Source organism: Varroa jacobsoni, unplaced genomic scaffold (assembly GCF_002532875.2).
Source record: "Varroa jacobsoni isolate VJ856 unplaced genomic scaffold, vjacob_1.0 scaffold_110, whole genome shotgun sequence".
Taxonomy (NCBI): Eukaryota; Metazoa; Arthropoda; class Arachnida; order Mesostigmata; family Varroidae; genus Varroa; species Varroa jacobsoni.
Window position 1 is genome coordinate 88,044 of NW_019213012.1, and position 22,096 is coordinate 110,139.

General features: G+C 43.3%; 1 protein-coding gene across 1 annotated transcript in view; it reads right to left on the reverse strand.

The window, feature by feature from the left end:
* Positions 1-13,045, reverse strand: part of LOC111265918 (uncharacterized) — a 41,780-nt gene extending 28,735 nt beyond the window's left edge. Inside the window, exons 1-3 of the mRNA XM_086970730.1 lie at positions 12,961-13,045; positions 12,131-12,283; positions 1,786-1,875 (exon numbers count right to left, since the gene is read on the reverse strand). Of these exons, the coding sequence (XP_086826856.1) occupies positions 1,786-1,875; positions 12,131-12,133 (93 nt within the window). The 5' untranslated portion in view covers positions 12,134-12,283; positions 12,961-13,045. The remainder of the gene's footprint in view (positions 1-1,785; positions 1,876-12,130; positions 12,284-12,960) is intronic.
* Positions 13,046-22,096: the final 9,051 nt, after the last annotated feature.

The following is a 22,096-nucleotide window of genomic DNA, read 5'->3' on the forward strand; positions in this document are numbered from 1 at the left end:
AAGTCTACCGAATGTACATATACTGGGGGCAAATCTTTAATAATGTTTTCATCATTTATTATTGTATGCCAGCGTATAGACGTACTGTAGAATTACCACGTTGCCACCACAACGCTGTTAGAGGATGAATTCGAACTTGGATCAGTTGCTATTCGGTCGTAAACGATAGGTACTACATGCAGCACGCAGACGTCGCCTACAATAACATAAAAGTTGCGGATATAAATGGCAGCGAACTTAAGGCTCATATAGGGACGTGATTTCGAAAATTAATTAGTATCATCTAATAGAACATCGGTATACAATTCAAGATACCTTTTACTTTTCAATGGATTTTAAAAATTGTTTAAATAAATGTAGGATACATTTGGTTATTAAAAGTTATTTTCTTTTTTCCAGAAAAGTGCGCTGTCGACCCAGTGATTTTTTTGTTTCAACTTTCTAAACGCCATACATTGGTACCTCGTAAATAGTTCTCACACACGGCGAAAGAGATCTTAGTTATGCCGGTTGAGTCATCCATTTGGGCCTTCTAAACTAAAAAAAACATACACCGGATACTTAGATCCGAGTTTGAAAAATGGTGGTACTTGTGTCAATATAACATTTTAGAATAACGCTATACGTAAAGCAACTGTGAATTCTCGTTTAAGTTAAAACATGCTTCCCTAGATAAAAACGCCGGACCTGGCAACAACGAAGCATCTGTAAAGGTTTATTTAAAAAAAACTCTTAGCGCTTTATGCTAGAAGCAGAAGTACAGTCACTTGGTTGCAAGCGAGCATGACCTAACTATTATGGCGATACAAAAAACAAAACTCACTTGGAGATTAGAAATTGTACTATCTAAATAGGGGAAACTAAGCAATCACTCAAAGTATAGGCGAAATAAGCATTTTCTAACCGAAGAACAATATTGCCTAGACATCTGAGTAAAAAGATTTTTACCCATTTACTGAGTTCTTTCTGAGAAAGTCCTACGATAGTTGTACCATTAGAAGTTATAGTGAGGAATGTAGCAACAATTCTAATGTAGGAACACTCGTTTGGAGGCCGTATGGCTATAAGGCTGAGCGTGCCTACCTCACAATTTGTGCAAGTGTGACTCAAGTTGGAAACTGTGAAGGGACAATAGGCCAAGGGTCGATTAAGAAGATATATTCCACTCACAGATTGTGCTGTTAAACTATCTTAGCACCATTTAGCTATATCATCAATGGCCTCTTGTACGGATGACTGCACTTGAGAAATATCAATGCAACTACATCAGCTCGTTCGTGATCACAAGACCCTTCTATAGATATTTAAAACGTTAGCGAATGACATTCTCAATATGAGAGCAAACATGCAAAACCAAATGGTCTGGAAACTTCGGTAACATCCGAAGAATATAACATTATACCCTCAATAGTATTGCTGACTTGATCATAAGGGTAAGTAGCCGAGCATGTACTTCGAAGGCAGATTGTCTAGACTGAGGTTGAAGAAGCCTATGGCCAACTTTATTCAGTGCTTTTGCAATGCTGAAGCGTACACAATCAAAAGCTTCGCAGTTCAATTCAACCTCGATGTCCAACCCTGAACTGATTCAACTATCTGGGAAGCGGCAATTGATTGGTATCTGGTGAACCTAGGCTAATGTTCATTCTATTCCTAAAGAGCAGCTTAGAATTTTCTGAAATCCAACGACCTTGTAAAAGCTCTCTGAAATTAGGCATTTATAATATTTCCATGATAAAATTATAGTCGATCAGGAAGCTTAGACGAAGATCTTGAGTATTATACCTGGTGTTTGTCGTTGACTCGTCCTTTCCAGCATATGAGGAAGTGTATTTGTCTATGTTTGGTTTCGAACCCACACCGATTCGCCTGTACCTATGTGTAGGAGATAGAGATACACACACATCAGTGCTACATCATTGCAAGGACCGTAAATCACTTATATATAGCCTTGCGGGTTGACGTGTTCATGGCTATACGCTGTGTGAGACACAAACGTAAGTGTTCAATTTAACTTTCCAGATGAATATATATATATCACTTACAACTTGAAGAGAAATCATTGCAATTGACAGTACCAACAAAAAGTTGAAACAGACTAGTATTTATTTCAAGCTATAAATGGAAGATTGTTCGAAAAGCTATCAGCAAGAATGACTGCGTTCGAGGTACTACACGAGTACTATTTTGACTAAAGAAAAAAAAATGTACAAGATTCTCACTGGGCATGAGCACTACCGCGATCAGTGCTAGATAGATAGTAAAATACGCACACTCCCGAAAGCTTCGCCATTGCTAAGGATAGCCTCATCAACATACTGGGGGTAACAAAAACTTATGAAAAGTCTGAAAAGGTTACATCTGTACAATATACATGAACATATTAAAAGACTGCTTCCTTCGGGCTTTAAGGTTTTTCAGGAATCTTAAAGAATTTAGTGAAAGATAGTTTTCAATTTGCGACGTGTTTAACCATGTTGGCATGGTGGAATTTCGGTCGTCGATTACGGCCGAAGAAAAACAGTTAAATGTTTAGTACATTTAGGCAGGCAGACAGACAGAACAGAGGATCCTATCTGCGAACAGTTTTGATGGGCATATGGAGCTCTATACAAGCCATTCCGTCCAGGCTACCCCGACAACAAAGATCTTCTCAAAACATTTCGACTGGAAGCAGCTTATCATGAATAACTGAAAGGACGCCCAATGTATTGCTTCAGTCTGGTTTGTGTCGTTCAGGTTTATATATAGGGTATGTTTTTGAAAATAACTATATCGGAACCACCATTCTGATTTGACTTCAAAGGACTTGTGCCGACACTGGCAAGCTAAGCAGGACGAACAAGGCCTTGATTGAATCGAAACAGGCCTATCCTTTTCGGTCAGTCTATACAAAAGATCATCTTCTCAGCACAAATTGTCCAAAGGTAACCCTCTGGGTATATTAGGTCAGGTCAAAATTCGTTCTCTTTGCCGCAAACAGCCCTATAAAGAGCACTATATAGAGCTGTTGACTAGTCGAGAACAATAATTTTCCATAATGATACAGGGTAAAAACAACTTTTTCTGTTAATACAATTCAGTAATCGGTTCCTTAGTTCGTTAAATCGTACCAGTTCGACGACCTCATGATGCCTGCCATCAGTTATATTGTCTGTCACAAATGATATACAATTAAGCAATTTGTCGGTCAATTCCTTTCTTACTAATTCCAATCGAGACTCAGATCTACGGTGATGATCTATTTTTTCAGCATTGATTAGTTGTTTTTGCTTTTTGTCGTTTGTTGTTTGACAATTGTTTATTTTTTGACAGTAGGCTGACAAGAAATGCAAATTCTCAATTTGTAAAACTATCAAAATGATCCCGCCTATTTTAATAGGTATACTAGTAGCCTTGGAAATAGTGGCTGGTTGTGGCTGTTCATCTGTTGAACTGTCGTTACCTTTTCTGAGCTGAAGTCACACGCCTTTTGACATTTCAGTATAACGCATCCGTAAATAACGAACTAATGGCAAACACGACGCTCACACGTGTTGCCATAGATAGGTTAAGAAACACAAACACTCGCCGATCTTACAATCGCACCCTAGCGGACGTTTGCTGATGTGAGCTATTGGCTGGCAGAACGGTACAACAGTCTTATTCAGATGTATAAGCGTGTTGCACCAGAGTGCGAAGCGGGAAAAAAGAACAAAGGAACGAACGCTGTTGCCACAGATCAGTTAGATACAGTATGACGTCGTCAGGGGGCGAGAAGATCGGGCCGTCCGCCCGGTGAAGGCATACGTGCTCAAAATGCGCTTTTTAACAACAATAAATGATAGCAACAGGTGCAGTGCGCAGGCTCAAAACATAATATCTGCGCTCTCGTCTGGAAGAAGCATTCGAATGAACGAGCGCACGAACTGAGAATAATGAAGTTCCGCTAGCTTGCTTTCGCCATGCATTTGCCCTCTCCGATGCCACGATGGGCTTACAGCTACTACAGCTGTCTATTACGTCGTGTCGATGGTGTTTCTTATGTGCTCTAGAAACGTGTGTTTTTCGAGGTGAGGCAAGTATCCGGACGTAGCACCCTGTTGAAAAGCTAGTTCAACAAGCAGCGGAGTCGCATACAAACACCAAGTAGCAATTAAGTTATTAGGTAAGACTACTATTAAGAATGTGCTCTGCTTGATGATCGAGTGTTTGTTAAAGGGCAAAAAAAGAAAAAAAAAACTGCCTTCCTTCTAAACACAGTCATGTAACGAGGATTTTAAATACTTCCTGACGATATCTCAAATGATAAACGTCACGAAATGGTTTCAGTGTCTCTAGCAAATATCGAAAGGCATACTCGTGGCGCGCGGATTCGTAGATCCCTGTTTGTTTAGCAGAATGATCATGTCATTGTTAAGATGTTCTAGTGCCTTATATTATAGCAAAGGCGATTTGGGGATGTAGAGCCGTGGCGCGGGGTAGATGTTGGCCTCTAGGACCGATTCGCGAAGTGGATTAACACTTGTTCGGTCCAGGGAAGCTGGGGTAACCTGCTGAGCCGAGCGAAACGGATAGACTTTAGTCGCATTGGGTGGTAAGCTGAGAAAGCTAATCCTTGTTGCTATTGAAGGTGCTGCCAAAAAAAGGCGTTTTCGCTGCATTATTCAAGCCCGATGAATTCCAGTACAAGCTGTACTAATTGACATTGGATAATCTCATGAGAACTTTCCATTTAAGAAAACGCTCTTCTAGTCAAAGTACTATGCATAAACATACGTACACAGGTTGACTGGTTTAAAATATCGCTATTTGTGATTGGGCCGGGGGGATCATGCTTTGGGCAGGGATTACGCTTCAAGAAAACTTTATCCTTTTCGTCCACTAGTAATTGCATTTAGAGTATGTGCGGTTACCGCACATTGTTGAAGTCTATCGGCTGTGAAATACCAGTAAAAATACCTCAGTGATGAGTCTGCAAACGACTTTGAAATATTTTGTGTTAGAGTGATGTTTGGTTAATCTATTGCTCGACGTTTGGGAGTCATCGAAAGGCAAACGTTTTTCGAAACGGGGTCCTATGGCGGTACGTTTTAGTTATCGGCCTTCTTTTTTTTGAAGTTGAATAGTATCAGCTTTGTGTCCACGACTGGGAGACGTCTCGATCAATCAATCACAGTGTGACAATGGGATCATGTCTATAGCAAAGATTATATTTAGGTTACATCGGGCTTAGATCGAAGGTGGCCGTAAGGTTGCACAGCTTCGGTGTGGCCTTGTACTAAAGCTTGATGGTTAATCATTTTCATCTGCCGTCCCAATCAACTCTATTTTGAGAATCTGAAAGCTAACGATATTCTTCCATCGAAAATATTTGACAGGAAGGTCAGCCGAACGCAATATGTATGAGGTGAGGCGTCTAGATACGGACCCTTACTAATTGATCTAGACGGTACAGACAGACAGGTAGTTGAACGAAATCGTTTTCATATGTTAAAAATATTATAGCTAGCTACAATTCTGGGCCTATCATAAATTAGTTACTTTCGGAATATTCTTTCTTCGGTCCGCAAGTGATTTTTTACGAATAGTAACCGTGTATCAAGTGACATTGCCGTCATTAAATGTTTATTACGTACGTTACATACAATAAATTAACCAAAAATGTAACAGATCTAAACTGTCAATTGAAAAATTTAAACGGTGCAGAAGAGCTAAAAAGAGCAATCTGTCTCAAATAGACTACTAACGTTTTGAGTCTGTCGGGACAACCCAGTCAGGATCCGGTATTCTTCCTTCTGAAACGGTTATTTGGATTGGATAATAGCTGATTTTCAGTCAAATAGTGACACTTTGTCTTATCTAATCGTTATAAGGTTGCTGTTTGAATCTAAAACAAAATTGGCTTTATTCCGATACCAAAGAGGGCAGGTAAACGTATATCCGGTATAAAAAGCAGCCAGCCAAAGTTTCTTTGAATTTGAGATATTTACCCTATATGTACATAAGGTTCTCACAAGTAACTCTGGCAAAGTTTACGCTTAAATAACTTCTCAGCTACAAGCCGCTAAGAGATCAGATTTGGCTGGTCTTCTAGAAACTTGTCAGTAAAAACCGGTTGAGTTCACCCCAGCAAAAACGAATACAAGGCAGGAACATCTCCTCGCCTTGAAAAGAACACTTCATAATTAAACTTTTGATTCTTGAAGACCATAGCGCTGTAGAAAAGCATCCAAGATCAATGAAGATATTAGGTACGGAGGCCTTGGGCGAAAGTGTAGTACGTGAATGATGCAGGCGTTTCAAAAGCGAAGACTGCAGTGTTGAAGATTAGCGAGCAGGTGACCAAATGTCGGGACCCGAAGGACAAGCACGCATTGTCGCACTTTAATTTAAAGCCTAAGTACCTGGTCGATAAAAACTGGCATTTCACATGTATATAGGTGTCATTATGTGTTATTATTTGACTACTAAATATGCGGAAAGTGGTGGGTAATTGGTGCCCCATGAATTGACTCCAGGCAAACTGGTAATGTTTGTAATAGATTCTATGGATAATTCGCGGAAGTTTACTCAACAAAAATCCCGCTGGGAGCGTACGGCTGCCATAGACGACGCATATCCAACCTCCACCGCCGGCCGGAGAAGGCCCATGCAAAAGAATAGCGTCGTCTTGTATCGAGTTCGATGACAGTGTCGTGTACGTTCGTACGTGAAGTGAGGACAACACTTGCAATGGGCGTCCTCCCGATCTGAACTACATTACGGGGCTTTCCATGCTCTAACGAGGGCAACCGGTGGGCAATCATATTCCACTGTCGATTTACTTCGAGAATCTATATATCGAGAAATTACGGTTGTCCATAGGCTGTCAGAGCGCTGGGACGAGTGGATAAGAAGTAAAGTTCTCGCATACATTAAAAATTCGTTGTTTTAACCTAATTTGAAAGTGATTCAGCTCAAGTCTGTCGGATTCGTCTGTAACATCGCCTAATATAAAATATGATGTAAACTGGCAGGTCAGTCTTACACCTTCATGTCGACCTGAATTCTTTAGATGAACTATTCATCTTTCAGTTCTGCAAAAGAACACTGTTTTTTTTTCCTTTTTCCTAGTAATACATTTCTAATTAATAAAATATGTATTATATGGTCAAGGATGTCACAAATCCTCAAAAGTATGTTTTTCAATAAAATAAGATTTTTTTATGGTTAATTAAGAATTATCTTAAACACGTACCGTTTTAACATCATTTCAAAGAGTTTCAACTGTCTAATTTATCCGGTTCAACTTTACGTCTAAACAAATAGGGCATTATTAGTAAACTGTAACATAAAGTATTTTCTTAGTTCTAACTTCAGATGAGATACTTTTTTGTCCGTACCGTTCTGTTTTTTTCTTACTTTTAACATATGATCTGGACTTTTCCATATATTTTCTACAAACTGGCGACAAGCAAGCAAGATAGTCATCATACCGAAATATCTATCAATATAGATATTTTGTGTTTCTTCTCTAACAAATTCACCTTGGATTCTAGTTACATTATGTCATTATTGGTTGCATAAATTGAAATATGTTTTTGGATTACCTCAGCATAATGGCCAGCAGTAAACGCATGGAAACAAAACTTTAGAAAACTTGATTTCTCGATATCACAGAGTCAAAATGTTTCAAGACCGTGCGAATCGGCGGGAGTGCGTCTCTTTCTGCAGTCATGTCTGAGAACTGTTGATCATTGTACCTGTATGAGCAGCAATTACAGGAGACATTTAAACAGTTAATCACGTTGCCTATTGCTCTAAAGGGTAGATAGCTGGGACGTTCAGGAACTTACACTTCCTAGTAGGCGAGTTGGCTTCCATGCCGCTGGGAAGTTGCGGAATTCGAGGGGCGCAAGTTGAGGACGCATACCAGCGCCTGCTCCATTCACCGAGTCCACTCTTTCGAGAATCAGCCGCTCCCACGCGACGTCTGATTCTTGGTTTGTCCTTTTCTACGCTAGAGCTTCGGCAGACAAATTGACTCCATCGATTGCACCCGCAAGATTTCTACCGTATTCGTTTACGACATAGAGTTTCGTGTGTAGGGTTAAGCTCTCGGGCTTGCATTAGCAGATAAGGACAAACTATGGGTACCTAATGAAGACTCGAAAAGCAGCTGGGCTTGTTAAACTAAATGTTTCCAATACCAAATCCAAAACATCATTTCAGGAAAGAAAACATACACAAAAGGCTATGTACTGAAAAATGTTGTGCTTCGTAAATGAATAATTGCATAGACATGGATATATTGGTTCGCGCTATTTTTATCCTTGTAGTTTGAATAAATAGGCCATATGAAATTACTAGTTACTTTTATTCCTTCTGCAAGCTCTTTAACGTTAGGATGCTTCAAGTGCGGAAAGAATATATACATTGAGGTACCGCCATGATCTGTTTTGCATCTGTTTAAAGATGGCTATCGAGTAGCGTTAGGTAGCGTTGTGAAGCTGCACATTTCCGCGACCAGTACAATCGGTGTACGTTAAGAGACAATGATAAGTCTACATTTAACTGAACGCCATACGTATCGTCTTGACACTGGACAGCTTTTACAATACAAATTTGCGTAATCTAAAACCACTATGTTTACATGTAGATAGGGCATATGCAATAGCGTAAATTATACATAAGTATGTGTTCATACAATTCGAAAGCTAGCAAAATGTCAGCACGAATCGTTAATAACAGGTGCCGTATGGGAATAAGACATGGTGCCTTTTTCCGTGTTAATATATGTACATTTCGTCGAATGAATGCCGATGAACATTCGACACTAATGGGAAAAAAAGGCCCAATTTCGAACTCATACAACTGCCCAGTCCTGAATCTAGCTATCCGAATTTCAGCAACCTGCTATGCATACGTTCGCCATATCGATGTCGACCAATGTATTTGTCCTTAGATTAATCAAAACCTCGTCTTTGCCGCTCCACGCAATACTCTAAACAATATGATGAAACGTCAATACTGTGGGTTACTGATCGCTCGATCTACCAAAGCCCGAATCACTAACGCGGTCAACTGGACGGCTCGACCTTCGGCTGAAGAAGGTTTGGGTCCAGGCTCCGCCAACGCCATAACTGGCAACTCAAAAGCAAGCCACATTCGATGTGTGTATATTATATTAGTATTAATCACTCGCGTAGAAAAAAATAAGCTATCTTTTTTATCGAATTATTTTGAGATGATTCGAGTAGAATAAATTGACGGGCCGCAATGGATAGTCCATTTGAAACAAACGTACAGCTATAACGGAACGAGAGTAAACCCGAGCCCTAATTTAATCTAGTTCGATATATGTGGCACCACCAGTGGGGTAAGTGAAGAATATAAATAGTTGGCCTAAAGCTTGCATTGGCATGCGTCGTTCGAATAGGACCAAAGGCAATCGGTACGAGCGGGATCGCTTTATTGTGAGGTCTGACGTGTCCACGACGTGAGCTACGTAAGGTGGTTGTTGTTGTTGCCGGGCAACATCGATAACGGTAAACTCATCAAACAGTTACATTCTGCATCAAAAACAATTAGATCTGCTGTCGGCGATCGTTCATTCTCTTCTCGTCGTATCTAATCTCAAATTGTCATGAGCCAAATAATTAAAGCAACAGATATGGCTTCTAAAATCATCGCTCGTAATAGATAACCAAGTATCGCGCATGTTCAGGTTGAAAGCAAAACGATAGACATCTTTGTTTGTCATCCTCGAAATCAAGCAGAAAGAAAAACTGACAAACACGTTATCCGCTAACTAGGTCTTTCAACTTGCTAACGTCAAGTTTCAACATGTAATAATGAGTGCTGAAGAATATGACATACTACGTGTTTTCAGCGTTCGTTCCAATATATATGTATGTATGTATGTATATGTATACACGATATTTGTTGCACGTATCAGCGTTCGTCCATTACGGCTAAAGCGTTTTAGCTACATTTTTCACAAACTCCAGTTCCGGATATAGTTCAGATTCGATGACGTTTGAAATAGAAAAACCGATCTGTCATGATCAATTTTTCTTTATTATTCAATGTAAATATCCGCTTATGGTACGAATTGTATAAACAAATATATTGATCCCAAGATGTATATGTCGCAAGGTCGGGTTATCCGTATTAGATCCATGTGAGGCTATACAGTTTTACGAAATACCTATTAACATCGTTCGTTTCACTTACGAAACAAGGTAAATTTTCCATGTTTTTTCCATGAACTTTTCCATGTTTGACCATCCAGCGGACTCGTGAACAACAGGCCCTAGTAGGGGTGCTAAGGGATGCAAAAGATCTGCAAAGCCACCTATTTAACCCTGCCCAATCGCCAACAATAGATACCATCAAATGATGTCAACTATTAAAATTCCACAATGGCAGTTACAAATAAAATATCTTTGGGAAGATTTTTTCCCGTTAAAATTCTAGCTACATCGACCTCTGTGCAATGCTACTTACTCAAATAAATTGCTCGTTATTTTTTCTGTTCAAAACTGTAGCAGACTTCAATATAACGTTATGTTAACAAAATCGAGTTATTTTTGCTTGTTATATTGTTACTGCTATTGTTGTTGCAAGCAGGAGTAGTCTGGTGTAAGTCTCAATAAGTAATCAGCAGGCTAAGGACCTAAACTCGTTTAACGGTAGAAAGGGCAGAAAGTGAGAGAGTGCTACTAGGGCGGGAAACATGATGCGAGAGCTGAAAGTTGCAAGGGCGGCTATATACCGATAGATACTGGCCTCTCGCTAAGCCCTTGAGCAATTGCGCCGGCGAAGCTGCTACCTGCTTTGGCTGCTATTAGTGTTGTAGAGATGGCATCGTAGGCCAAGCCCTTAGCCTACGACAGATTGTCCCTCGGGCCAACTAGCGACGGTAATAGACAACAGGGCTACGATGAAGTCGTATGGATAGGCACAAGTCGAGGCAGAGCGAAGCAGCATTGCCTCACTCTCGGCCGGACATTCCGCCTTACGGTAGGTCAGGGTAGGTCGCACCGCTGTGTTGGGTAGGTCAAATCTTGTCGATCGCCCGATGCTGCTACTACTGTCGCAATTCACACTTATAGCCTCATCTCTGGTTTGCTAGGGCTGTGTTAGTTCATTTAACCTGCGCGTATGCGTTCTGCCTCGGGGCAGGTTGACTAGGTCACAAATAAAATCGTACTGGCAGTGCCGGTTGTCGTAACGGTGACGACAGCTGCTTCAGCTGCAGGAAAACCAACAACGAGTAAGCGACTACGGTCAAGAAAAGGACCTCAAAAGCGCTGTTCGACCCACTTTTGGGACAAAAGTGGACAGCGAATAGCGCTAGCAGAAGAACCAGCCCAAATGGCAGAAAACCCGCCGTAGGTACCGGTAGTCACAGTAGTAGTTGCAGCGTCAGCGTAGCGTTCTAGAAGCAGACAATTACAATCCGGGAAGCAATATACAGGCGTGCTAGAGGGCACGAATGTGGGCAGTTGGCAAACGTCGCTTGACGCGCCATCGCATTCGCGGATGGCTAGAGAAACGGCTGGGACTAGACAATGATGGTAAGACAGATGCGCTAAATGGACTGCTACTGTGAATAAAATTCGCTGAAGGAAAGCGTGACGTGGCCTAGGTCAAAACTTGATTCGACGACAAATCGGTCTAGAAGTTGAGGAACCGTCATAGCGGTGCCAAATTTGACGGGAGAATACGCAGTTACAAACTTGAACTAAAAAAGCGTAACCGTTGGGAAGTTTATCGTTTACTGAAAAATTTCAATGCTGTTTTTTCATGTCTTTTTTTGCGTTCCGTAGTTCCCTACTGGGTAATAATGCGTGCCCGAATAAGCTGAGCTATATAGACATGTATCATAGTAATCTCAATTGGTATATATATCATATATAGATATTGGTTTTTAAAATCAATATAATTTTACTCTTATTCACGAAATCAGAATGACGTTCCGCCTTTATAAGAAGCCCTTGTAAAAACTGCAAAAAACAGCTTATCTATTGTCTATTCGGCATATTTATTAGTATGGATATGGACGAAAGATAGCGATTTATTTGATATTAAATAAAGATAGATAGGATATCTTCAAGTGCAGAAATAGGTTTCCCCGTTAGTAGATTGGAAAGCACACGCTTACCATTTGTTGTATTAGGGGTTGTTGCTTTACTGGCAAACCAATATCACTTTCATGTTGTAGGTCATCTTTGCACAACGTACATCCGTGCTTTTCACTGGGGTCAGCCTCTCCCTTCTTGTTACAGCGGTATAGATTTGGCACCGTACCTGCAGACTTGCGGTATATTAAATTGTTTAACTTAGGTGACCTCAGCATCTGTACCCCTTCGTATTTTTAAAAGTCAATTATAAATGGACTTTTGCTACGACAAAACAAAAGCTATTATAACCAAAAACCAGTCATCTAGTCTATGAGTTTATAGAATATCATAAGGGGCGCACACATTGATGAAGCCTATTATTTCATACCGGTTGAAACATGAAAAGGACACAACCGAGATGCCATACGTATTATGGTAAACTATAATAGAATAAATATATAGTTGCATTTGCCCACTAGTAACAGAAGCTATATTTGCCCTATCAATCGTACTTTCCTATTGTTTTTCCATGGTCTAAGCCTCTGTCGTATATATCAACCTCTGTTTGATATGGTTGATAATAAAAACTAAAAACAATAACTAAATTTCGAATAGGCAAGTGAGTTTTTCTTCAACGAAAGGGAAGAGTTCGCTTGCAAAAATAGGTATACTAGAGACATAATCTTTGCCGAAAAAGACACTATTAAATTGACGTACCTTTGTGTACCGACTTTGTTTGACTGCCATAACTACAGCTATTTGTCCCTTCTTTCACAGTCTGATCAAGGCTAACCTGTTGTATATGAGCCAATATAGAAATCCACAAAAAAATAGTTCCTAAAAAGCTCTCATTCAGCAGTTAGAATTTTACCTGTACTATGAAGTAATTCTGTTTGCCTTTCAAGCATAATTCACACAAACCCTTACGCAGACAATGGAGAGGTAGCTGAAGACCGACCGCCGAGCAATATTTCCAGACGAGTACACGGCCGAACTTTATGCTGGGTGCGCTACCACAATTGCGCTGTTAGTCTGTGGCCATTTCTGCCGCGGCGTCTAACCGGCTTTCCTGGGTTATAGAAGCTGAAGGTAGGCGTGAAAGAGCAGTGGTTGGCGACTTTCAAAGTGAATTGCCGGATGCGTCTATGGGTTTTCGAGTCTTCGAGGCGTCGATCAGTCGTTGGGCGTCTTTTGACGTAGTGCGAAACGGCTAAGCAGGTACATTTCTATGGAGTGTGTGCATGTACGTTTGTCTGGAAGATCATGGAAAATTGTGAGTGTGCGTTTCTCGTTTCGCTTGCAATACACGTCGAAGATGCGTTCCTTTCTTCCAGAGTTTTTTTGCCAGATATAAGGGGTATAATGGCTGCGTTGGCAGGGTAACAAAGCAGCGGCAGTTGTTTCTGCGCCGCAAAGAATACACGCTGCAATCCCAAAAAAGAAATGTTGATAGAGCTCAAGTGGGAAGTCAGAACAACGGATACGTCATGGTTCACGAAAGCTTCCAGTAGTAGCGGTAGCAGTCGCCGCCATTGCCGAGGTAGAGCTCGGCAGCACCAGACGCATCTACTTTCCACTCAATGTTGGGATTAAACCCTGCAGAATTCAGTCCTTACTGGTTCTCTGCTAAGGAGGTTAGACTGTGGTAAGCTTGCAGTCGCAGGAAAAGGTGAAAGCTGCCGACTCACCGTTATTTGACGTTACTGCTATTGTTGGTGCAGGCTTTACGATGCGTTGTGCTACCGAGCTGTACCTTTTTCATATGCCTTCTTTAGGCTTAAAATCCATAGCGGCAAACTCCAATCGTCTACCGCCTTGGACACATATTGTGGGGTCACAAAACAGGCAGCGGAGAGAACTGAAGAAGAGTCGGGAAAGCAACGGATGCAAGGCAAAATAAATGGGTTAATGCCATCAGAAAGAGTATCAGTAGCAGGCGAGTTGTATGCGACAGCGTCCTGTAGCACGCTAGCAGCAAGGACCTCTGGTGGATGCGCTATCACGTGCGTTCGCTTCAGGATAGATGGGTTGGGTAGTTCTGGATTGCGCAACGAGACGACACTGACAACGAGTCGTATGACGTTATGTGGTGGATGCTCTGCATACGATGGCTTTAAAGCTGTAGCAAGCCGACAGACAGACAAACAAGATGAATTTAATGCTGTTTGAGACGGCAAGAGACATTGGCAAGAGGACGTGAATGGGGGTCGATCTCGTGTCGAGGCTCGGGTTCAGAGCATGGGCGCGACCAGATCTTGCTTGCTCCTTTTTCCCAACTATATATATATATATATATATATACACGTATGATGTCCTTACAATACGGCAAGGTTTCGAGATTACGTGCTTAATGTTAAGGTTATACATAGGTGGTCATGCTACACCTCTAGCAGGAGTGTTTGTCTAATGCAACCATGTTGTGTCTATGTGTATCGTATAAAACGAGAGAAGCCAGAGAAGAAATCAAGGCAATGCCCTTTGTCAGGGCAGGTCGACCAGCGATGAAGCATAGCCAGCTGACGGAATGAGTGATGCGCGAGAGGCATAATAAACGAAAGCGTTGGATTTGGGGCATGCAAGACTTAACCGCGTATAAACGTACAGAGGCTCCTGGCAATACCGCTAGGTCCGAAAAACGTGGAGACTCAGTAGAGGGGTTACGGCGCTTGAAACTAAAACTATGTGAGCGTCATCATTACTGCCTTTTCGGCCACCACTACCAGCCTTTGCTTCTGCTTTTTCTGCTGCCGCTTCTACTGTTTTTCCTGTTTTGCAGCCGGCGCTGCTGTGTCGTCTGGCTTCATCATAGATTTTATTTCCTGTGCGAGCGACCCATGACAAATGTTTGGTCCATGCGCCTGGTCATGTGCCCGTCTCCCAGTGATCCACCGGTTCCGGCTGCACCAAACAGTGTCTCGCCGTTAAGGTCGATTCTTTTTGCTTCAGTCGTATAAGTGAAAGAAACTTGCAGTCGTGGCAGCTGGGTAGTGCTCGACCACTTGGTTGGTTGGGATCAGTAGAAACGCTGCGGTGTAGCCTCGGCCGTAACTCGCTTGAATGAGGAGTAGCAATAACGGACCGGGAGAAGCAAGCCAGATCCTGGAGCTATAGCTAGCACTTAGAGCGTCCTGAGCACAGAACGGAACTGTGCAGCAAAACGAAATAATTGTTTAAGATGAAGGCCAGCAGGGTACCGAAACGTTGTGTGCCGCTTTGTCGTAACCCGAATTTGATACTCCCCTCTTTCAGCCATTTCAACGATCGCAGAAGACTTTGTCCCCAAGTTTCTACAGTTTTCTAGCCCAACGTGGGAGTCTACGGACGTGGCCGGTTATGTGTGTACGTGGGCCTGTACCGTTGGAAAACGACGGACGGACGGCCCGGTTTGGCCTGGTCGTAGTAGAAGCCGAGAGAACCAGACTCGGGATATGTTTCTCAAACTTTCTTTCGAACCGCCGAAGAGACCGGGTAAAAGAGATGGCAGAAAAAGAAAGGAATTGAGAAGGAAAACGAGGGGTTGAGCAGCTTCGAGAAGGAGCAAGAAGAAGCAGTAAAAGACGGTGCTATTGCCTCCAAAGGGCAATGGCAATAGGGGCGCAGCTGGTGGGATTAAGTAAACGTGCCGAAACGACCGGCGTATAGAAGGGGACGCACGAACTGGCTTCGGCTGAGTGGAGAAGGAAGAAGATGAAAAGAAAAAAACGGTAAGCAAAAGGAGAGAGACGCAGGGAGAGGTCAAAATGGTGAAGAAGGGAACGTCGCCGACGGAGTGGAGAGGCTTTTGGTTGGCAGACGCTGACTGGTCGAGCGTTTTAGGGGCCTACCGTGATTGGTCGACGCGAAGCTATGCCTGGTGGCCTCCTTCGCCTGTCTAGCCTAGCCCCGCCAGGCCTCCGGGGAAAGCTGTTGTATGGATGGACGCACTAACCGACTGACCGACGTACATCCCCTCATCACCGGTCGCGCTTCATCTTCTTTCTTCCCATTGTTCTCCTTTTTCGTCTTCTGCTGCAGCTGCTTCTGCAGCCTTCTAGCGTTCGCAAAAAGGAACATTGAAGGCCCAACATTTGCCCTTGATTTGCCAACCCTCGCCAGCGGATGTTCGACCAACGTACTGACGATGGCCGATGCCCTAATAACGGCGCTCTTGTTATTCTCACGAATGAGGGGGCGGGAGGGTCAACTACAATGTTGGCGGCCTCTCGCTTGCTTTTTCTACCGCCGGCCTTTTAGTGTTAGCCACTACTTTTTGCACATCATTGTCTTTTCTTGATGGAAACTATACGTTCCGTGTTTCTGATATGTTTGTTCAACACGCTGCCGACTGCACGTAGACCAAAGAAGACGGAGCACAAAACGCAGCCAGCAGCGTTTCCCGGAACACGTAGCAGTGACATATTACATGATGCGTTCCTAGAGGTGACATGCATCTCTCTAGCAGGGCCTCAGACATGGTTATCTCCAGTGTACAGTCGTAATCGGTGAGATGGTAAAACGGCTGCGACGGAGATCTCGCGTCACGTTGATATGGAGACACGAAATTGCTTATGCCTTGAGAAGTGTTGTGTGTGTAAGAGAATTCGTTTCTATCTCAACACTGACTTAATCGTGTACACACACGCTGCTTCTTCAGTCCGTCAAAGTAATATCATACTTGTACCGGTTGTGTTTTAAGAACCTGTAGACGGAAACCCTATTTGGACAAATTAAAGTTTTCTGAGAACATTTGCTTCTACGATATTTATCATGTCCATCCGTGTCTTGTTGACATCATTAAGCTGCTTACCAGATATAATCATTCTAACTGTAATTGTGATGCACTTTTCTAACTAGACTAACACTGTTCAGCACAATTGGACGTAAAATAGTCGATCAGAACAAATCGCGCTGAAACCCAACAAAACCAGGACTGAGAAAATGGTCCTGTTTGGTCGTGTGTGGGGATTGTATACCGCATTGAGACACTACTGATATTGGTATTGAGGCACCGCAGCATGATGAAATTACCCCAGCTATTTCTGCAGCCCCTATCGCTTTGCCACTAGTCTCAATTTTTCTTTCCATTCGTTGCACCACTTCGCTACTGGAGAGCTGTTGTCGTCTTTTCAGGAGAAGCCAGGCAAAAGGGCCTGTGAACGGTGTGTGAATGAACCCACCGTTATTCTCGATACTATACTCTACTCAGGCAGCACAGCGCTCTTGACGAAGAGCTGCTGCTTGCTACTATTCTATCCTTCGTTTCTCCTACGGTTCTTCTGTTCCACTCATCCTGCTGATCTGCTACCTAACTTTTTCTTAGAACACTCCTCTCATCCACATCTTCTGTTTCGGATAAGAGTGACGTCGTTGTCCCCGCAGCCGACGCTGCCTCATCCTCCGTCATCCACCCGAGATAAGACGCCAGGATTTAAAAGGGAGAGAAGATAGCTAAGAGCCAGCCAAAGGCCGAGCCGAATAGGCCTGATAGAAATCTATGGCCCTTGTGCCTTCAGAACGACGATGGCTAAACACGCGGACACGAAAAAGAGACAGTTAGGAGGGTTAGCTGCCGACCCTGACGTAGGCCGCTGGCTAAAGCAGTCAGCGAGCTAGAGAGAAAGTGAGAAAGAGGGACCACCTAGTCGGGATGTCTTAGTAAAGAACCTCTACTGAGGAAGTCTTTCTTCCTCCCAGCAGGCTGCTTGAACACCTTCAGCAAGCTGCCGCTATTATCCATCCTCCGAACTCAGTGTGCTGCCGAGTTTTCGGCGGGCCATAGCCTTCTATGTTCTACTCCCCAGTTCTCTACAGTTCTTGACGCCGGGACCGCCGCTATCTATAGACTCTTCACTCAAAGACTCAGAGGTCCCGCTGCTGGTGCTGCTTCCCCAACCGCTTTCTCGCCCAACTGTTTTACGATGGGCGGCTCGCATGGGATCCCTCGACGTCGAGACGGACGAACACGAAACAATTCAGTACATCTCTACACAGGATACGTACGACGAGCCCCTTCGAGACGGCCGGATCCTCCTCGCCACCGCCATCGCTTAGCCGCACTGTCATCTGGGCTCTGCTACCACCCAATCTCTTTTCATGGCTGCTTCGTAAAGTGGTGGTAGGCCAGGCAAGCGATGGGTCGCCTGTGGCGTCGCTTGCCCGCCAGCTCGACAGCCTGTGAGCCCGTTCTCTAGTCCCCTGCAGGGCAAGCCGTTTTCCTAGATTTTCTACACAGCTCGTTGGGTGCTCACTGTCTCCTTACTTCCAAAAGCGCGTCCATTTCTTCTTTATAGCTAGCCATCCAGTCAATCAGTAGTGTCTTCTTGGCTTGGCTGTCTTCCGCCTTTTCTTCGCATGCAGTCCCTACACACTTCAAAGAACGGAAACGAGGCTAGCACGGGATGGCAACAAATGATAGTGAGGCTTGGCGGCCCCTTTTCCCTCTGTCACAATACGTTCACACCTGTTTGTCCTACGACGTCCCTCCCAGTATCAATGGCCGGCCATCCGATACGTATCCATATTCTTTATATATAGATAGAAATGAAGAAAATGTTGAAGGTAATACGTTATCGACAGTAATGGCTAGTGGTATAAACGTGGCCGAAAACCCCGGGCTGGCACAACATTGAGGAGTCGTATGTGTATGTCGAAGTGGATTAACGGCTTGAGGCGATAAAAGAGCTTTTATTGGCATAGGGTAGACGGGTCGGGCTAATCGGTAGTATAGGTAGACTTAGCTTTACAAGACATATAGACTAATAAAGTGCAGGTCAGGCGACTGAGAAGGAATTCTACTGCTTATGCTATATAACACATATAATCATAGACCAAGAAGGACTGGTACCTTACACATGAATGATGTCGCGGTAATTACCATGCCACAGAAATTGCTGTGCCAACTGATATTATACTGTACCTTACTATTTGGCGTTCTGTAGCTGCACAGTTGTACAGCTCAGCCCTGTAGCCGCTCATAGCCACAAGAGGTCTCGGCATTAATCCTATCGCATTTAGAGCGTCACGCTGTCCCTGACTTAATAAAGGATCGAGTAACCGATCCAACGGTTCATATAGGTACGTGTATATGTATACTTCTCTGCGCAATGACGGCACCATGCCTCGTCTTGTTGATGTACGAAGAAAGAACTAATGTGGCCTGTTCTCGGTAGGGTTCCTCTGTGCTACGTCTTTAGTAGAAGAATGCATTCGAACAATCGAGGTTGCAAGACACGTGGCGGCTGCCGCAGCAGCTGGTTTAGAGGTTGGGAATTTGGGGATCCCCGTCTCTGCGCTCTTTGCTTTGTTCCCCACGTCTTCATCGGCTCACAGATAGCTTCGACTGATATCTGACATAGCAAAAGCGTAGTACCAAAAGCGATTCTCTCCAATCTCCAAGAACTAGGTAGGGGATAGCAGATAGCCTCTGAGCGAAGAAGAAACGGCTGCGTCATTCCTTAAGTTCAACTACCGAGCTGCTTGCGGGGCCTGATTCCAATCGTATTGAACCGGTGGCATTTAAGGTTCCAGCTTTGGGGTAGAGTTTCATTCTTGGCCTGCCGTATCCAGCCAGAGCAATGGCCTGCCTAGAGGATCCGTCAAAGTAATGAAATTACAGCGTGGATATTCCGCTGTCACCAGTCGCCCGCATCGCAGCAAGTAGCTTGTTCGGGATGGGGAGGCAAATCCCATCCACACTTTTCCTTTTTTATGCGCAGGTCACTAGCAAAAGCCAGTACCTTACGACGGAGATTGCTGGTACAGTCTTGAGTGCACTTTGATATTCCGATAAATGCAGAATTCTATCGAGAGCAAGGTTAGCAGCTGTACGTAGAATCGTATCCAGTTTTCGTATGCTCCTAGCAGTACGAACAAGAGCTTCAGTGTATGTATAGCCATACGTTGCGATAGGTGCTTGATAATTCAGCATTGATAGACGTAACATTAAGTGCCTATGGATATATATGCATGCGCATTGACTTGTGCAGCAACACATCAATGCAATGAGAAAGCAATTCAAAACATTGTATTGGATAGACGGTGAACGTATACTTGCTGCTACTGCTGCTGCTGCTGTTATGGCTGCTATGTCATAACGTGTATAAGTTGACTATTAAAGTAAACGTACCGAAACTGATTTTCTATGCAGTTTATTAAGACGCTTCTGTTTTATATCGTATTGAGTACAATTTGACTGAGCTTGTTTGTCGATGAGTCGTTAAATAGCATTATCGGACCTAGAAATTTTCACACTGCTATCTAGTAACATGGACGCAAAAATCTACGATCGTGTACCAACCAGGTTAATGTAATCATAGATCATGATATACTTTTTATGTCACTAAAAGATAACTAGATGAAAAAATCAATGCTAGCCGAATGTTAGCCGTCCCTGGGTCCAACGCTCAAGAGAGATCGGGAATGGCAAGGCCAAATGAGCCGGGACCCTTTGTAGCAAATTTGCGTAGGGTAAACTTGTTCACTTATACTTACTTTAAGTTCCCGAGTATAGCCAAGAAAGCCGGCACGGAAAGCACGTTACTTGGTAATTGCGACGTTCACGGAGCAACAGTTAACGATGGCCGATACGTTAACAGATTCAGTCCCGGTTACGTCGATTAAAGTCAGAATGTAACAATAGCAAGCAACTGCATTGAATAATAATTGACTAAATGAGAAAATCTTTCTGTTTCGTGTTTTACGTCCGGCATCGCCGTTGGGCATTCCATAAGACGGTTCGCTCCCCACATAAAACGAAGTAAAAACGTATCCCTCACATTAGCAGGCAAATACGTTACCCATTGAGCTATCACGGAGCCAGGTAAGGCCGCCTAGGCAATCTTTGCGATTGATGTTACCCCGATTTCCTAAGTTTATATCTCAAAAGAAAATAAAAGTTCTTTGTTCTCGACTCTTAGCATCATTAGCTACCCACCATATGTGAACGATTTAGTTTGTATATATTATGTATGGCTAAATTAACACGCGTGAGTATCACTAAAGAATATTGATGTTTGGAGAATGCTTAAACTAATACAAACGAAATATACCAGTGGTTTACAGCCACCAGTTACATGTGTAGATTGTCCGCTAATGTTGTGTTCTACAGTTTTTCTCTTTGTTCAGCGATAATCAGCGCCCTGCGCTCTTTCCCGGTCTACTGATTTGACTTAAGTTTGTCTCTGTCTCATTGTCGGAGCTCAGTATCCTCCAGTTCCTTCGATTTGTTTTTTCCGTTATATAAGGAAAGCACAGATTTCTACCCCTTTATTCCTCAACTGCAGTCGCGCTGCACATGGTTCCGAAGTCATTTTAAAAACACAGAAGTTCAGTCTTTGCCTTTCGGTTAGTGGTGCCGTACGCCCCTGGCTGTCAGTCTCAAGCCAAGCCAGCTTCTCCCGATTACGAAAAGAAAGTTGTTGAAGTAACTCTCTCTAACGCATAGACAAAATACGTACGTGTCAGATGGATTCAAAACTACGCACAGAACATAGGCGGAGTGGTACAGAATTGAGGCGTAATAGAGTTGAGACAGGGGGTTACAAACCGTACACGCGCGCTCATGAGAGAGAGGCAAGAACATAGAAATGTAAAGTTTAATGCCAGCTAACCAGTCAGTTGAAGTACGTCTACTGGAATAATACTCACGTGCGTACCAGCGGCAGTAACGTCAATAGAGTTTGCCTATTGTGGACCTATGTTCGTTCACGCTGCTGTTACCGCTACTAGCAACGAAGTTCGAACCGAAGCCACTACTCCTAGTCCTGCTACGTATACTGCCACTGTCAATCTTTATATTCGTATCCATCCAGCCACCACCTCCAACTGCAGCTCCACCTTTTTCTCCGCTGCTGTTAGGGTTAAATCTCCTCTCAGGGTTTCTCTACCTTCAATCTTCTTTTTCTTGAAATGAGGTAAAAGCTCCATTATACATCAATGACTTCATCGTAGCGGCAAAAAGCAATGCAAGTAACGAACAATGTGCGGCAGGTATGGGTTGGCCTGTCGGAGGCACAAGCTTTTCCAGCGTC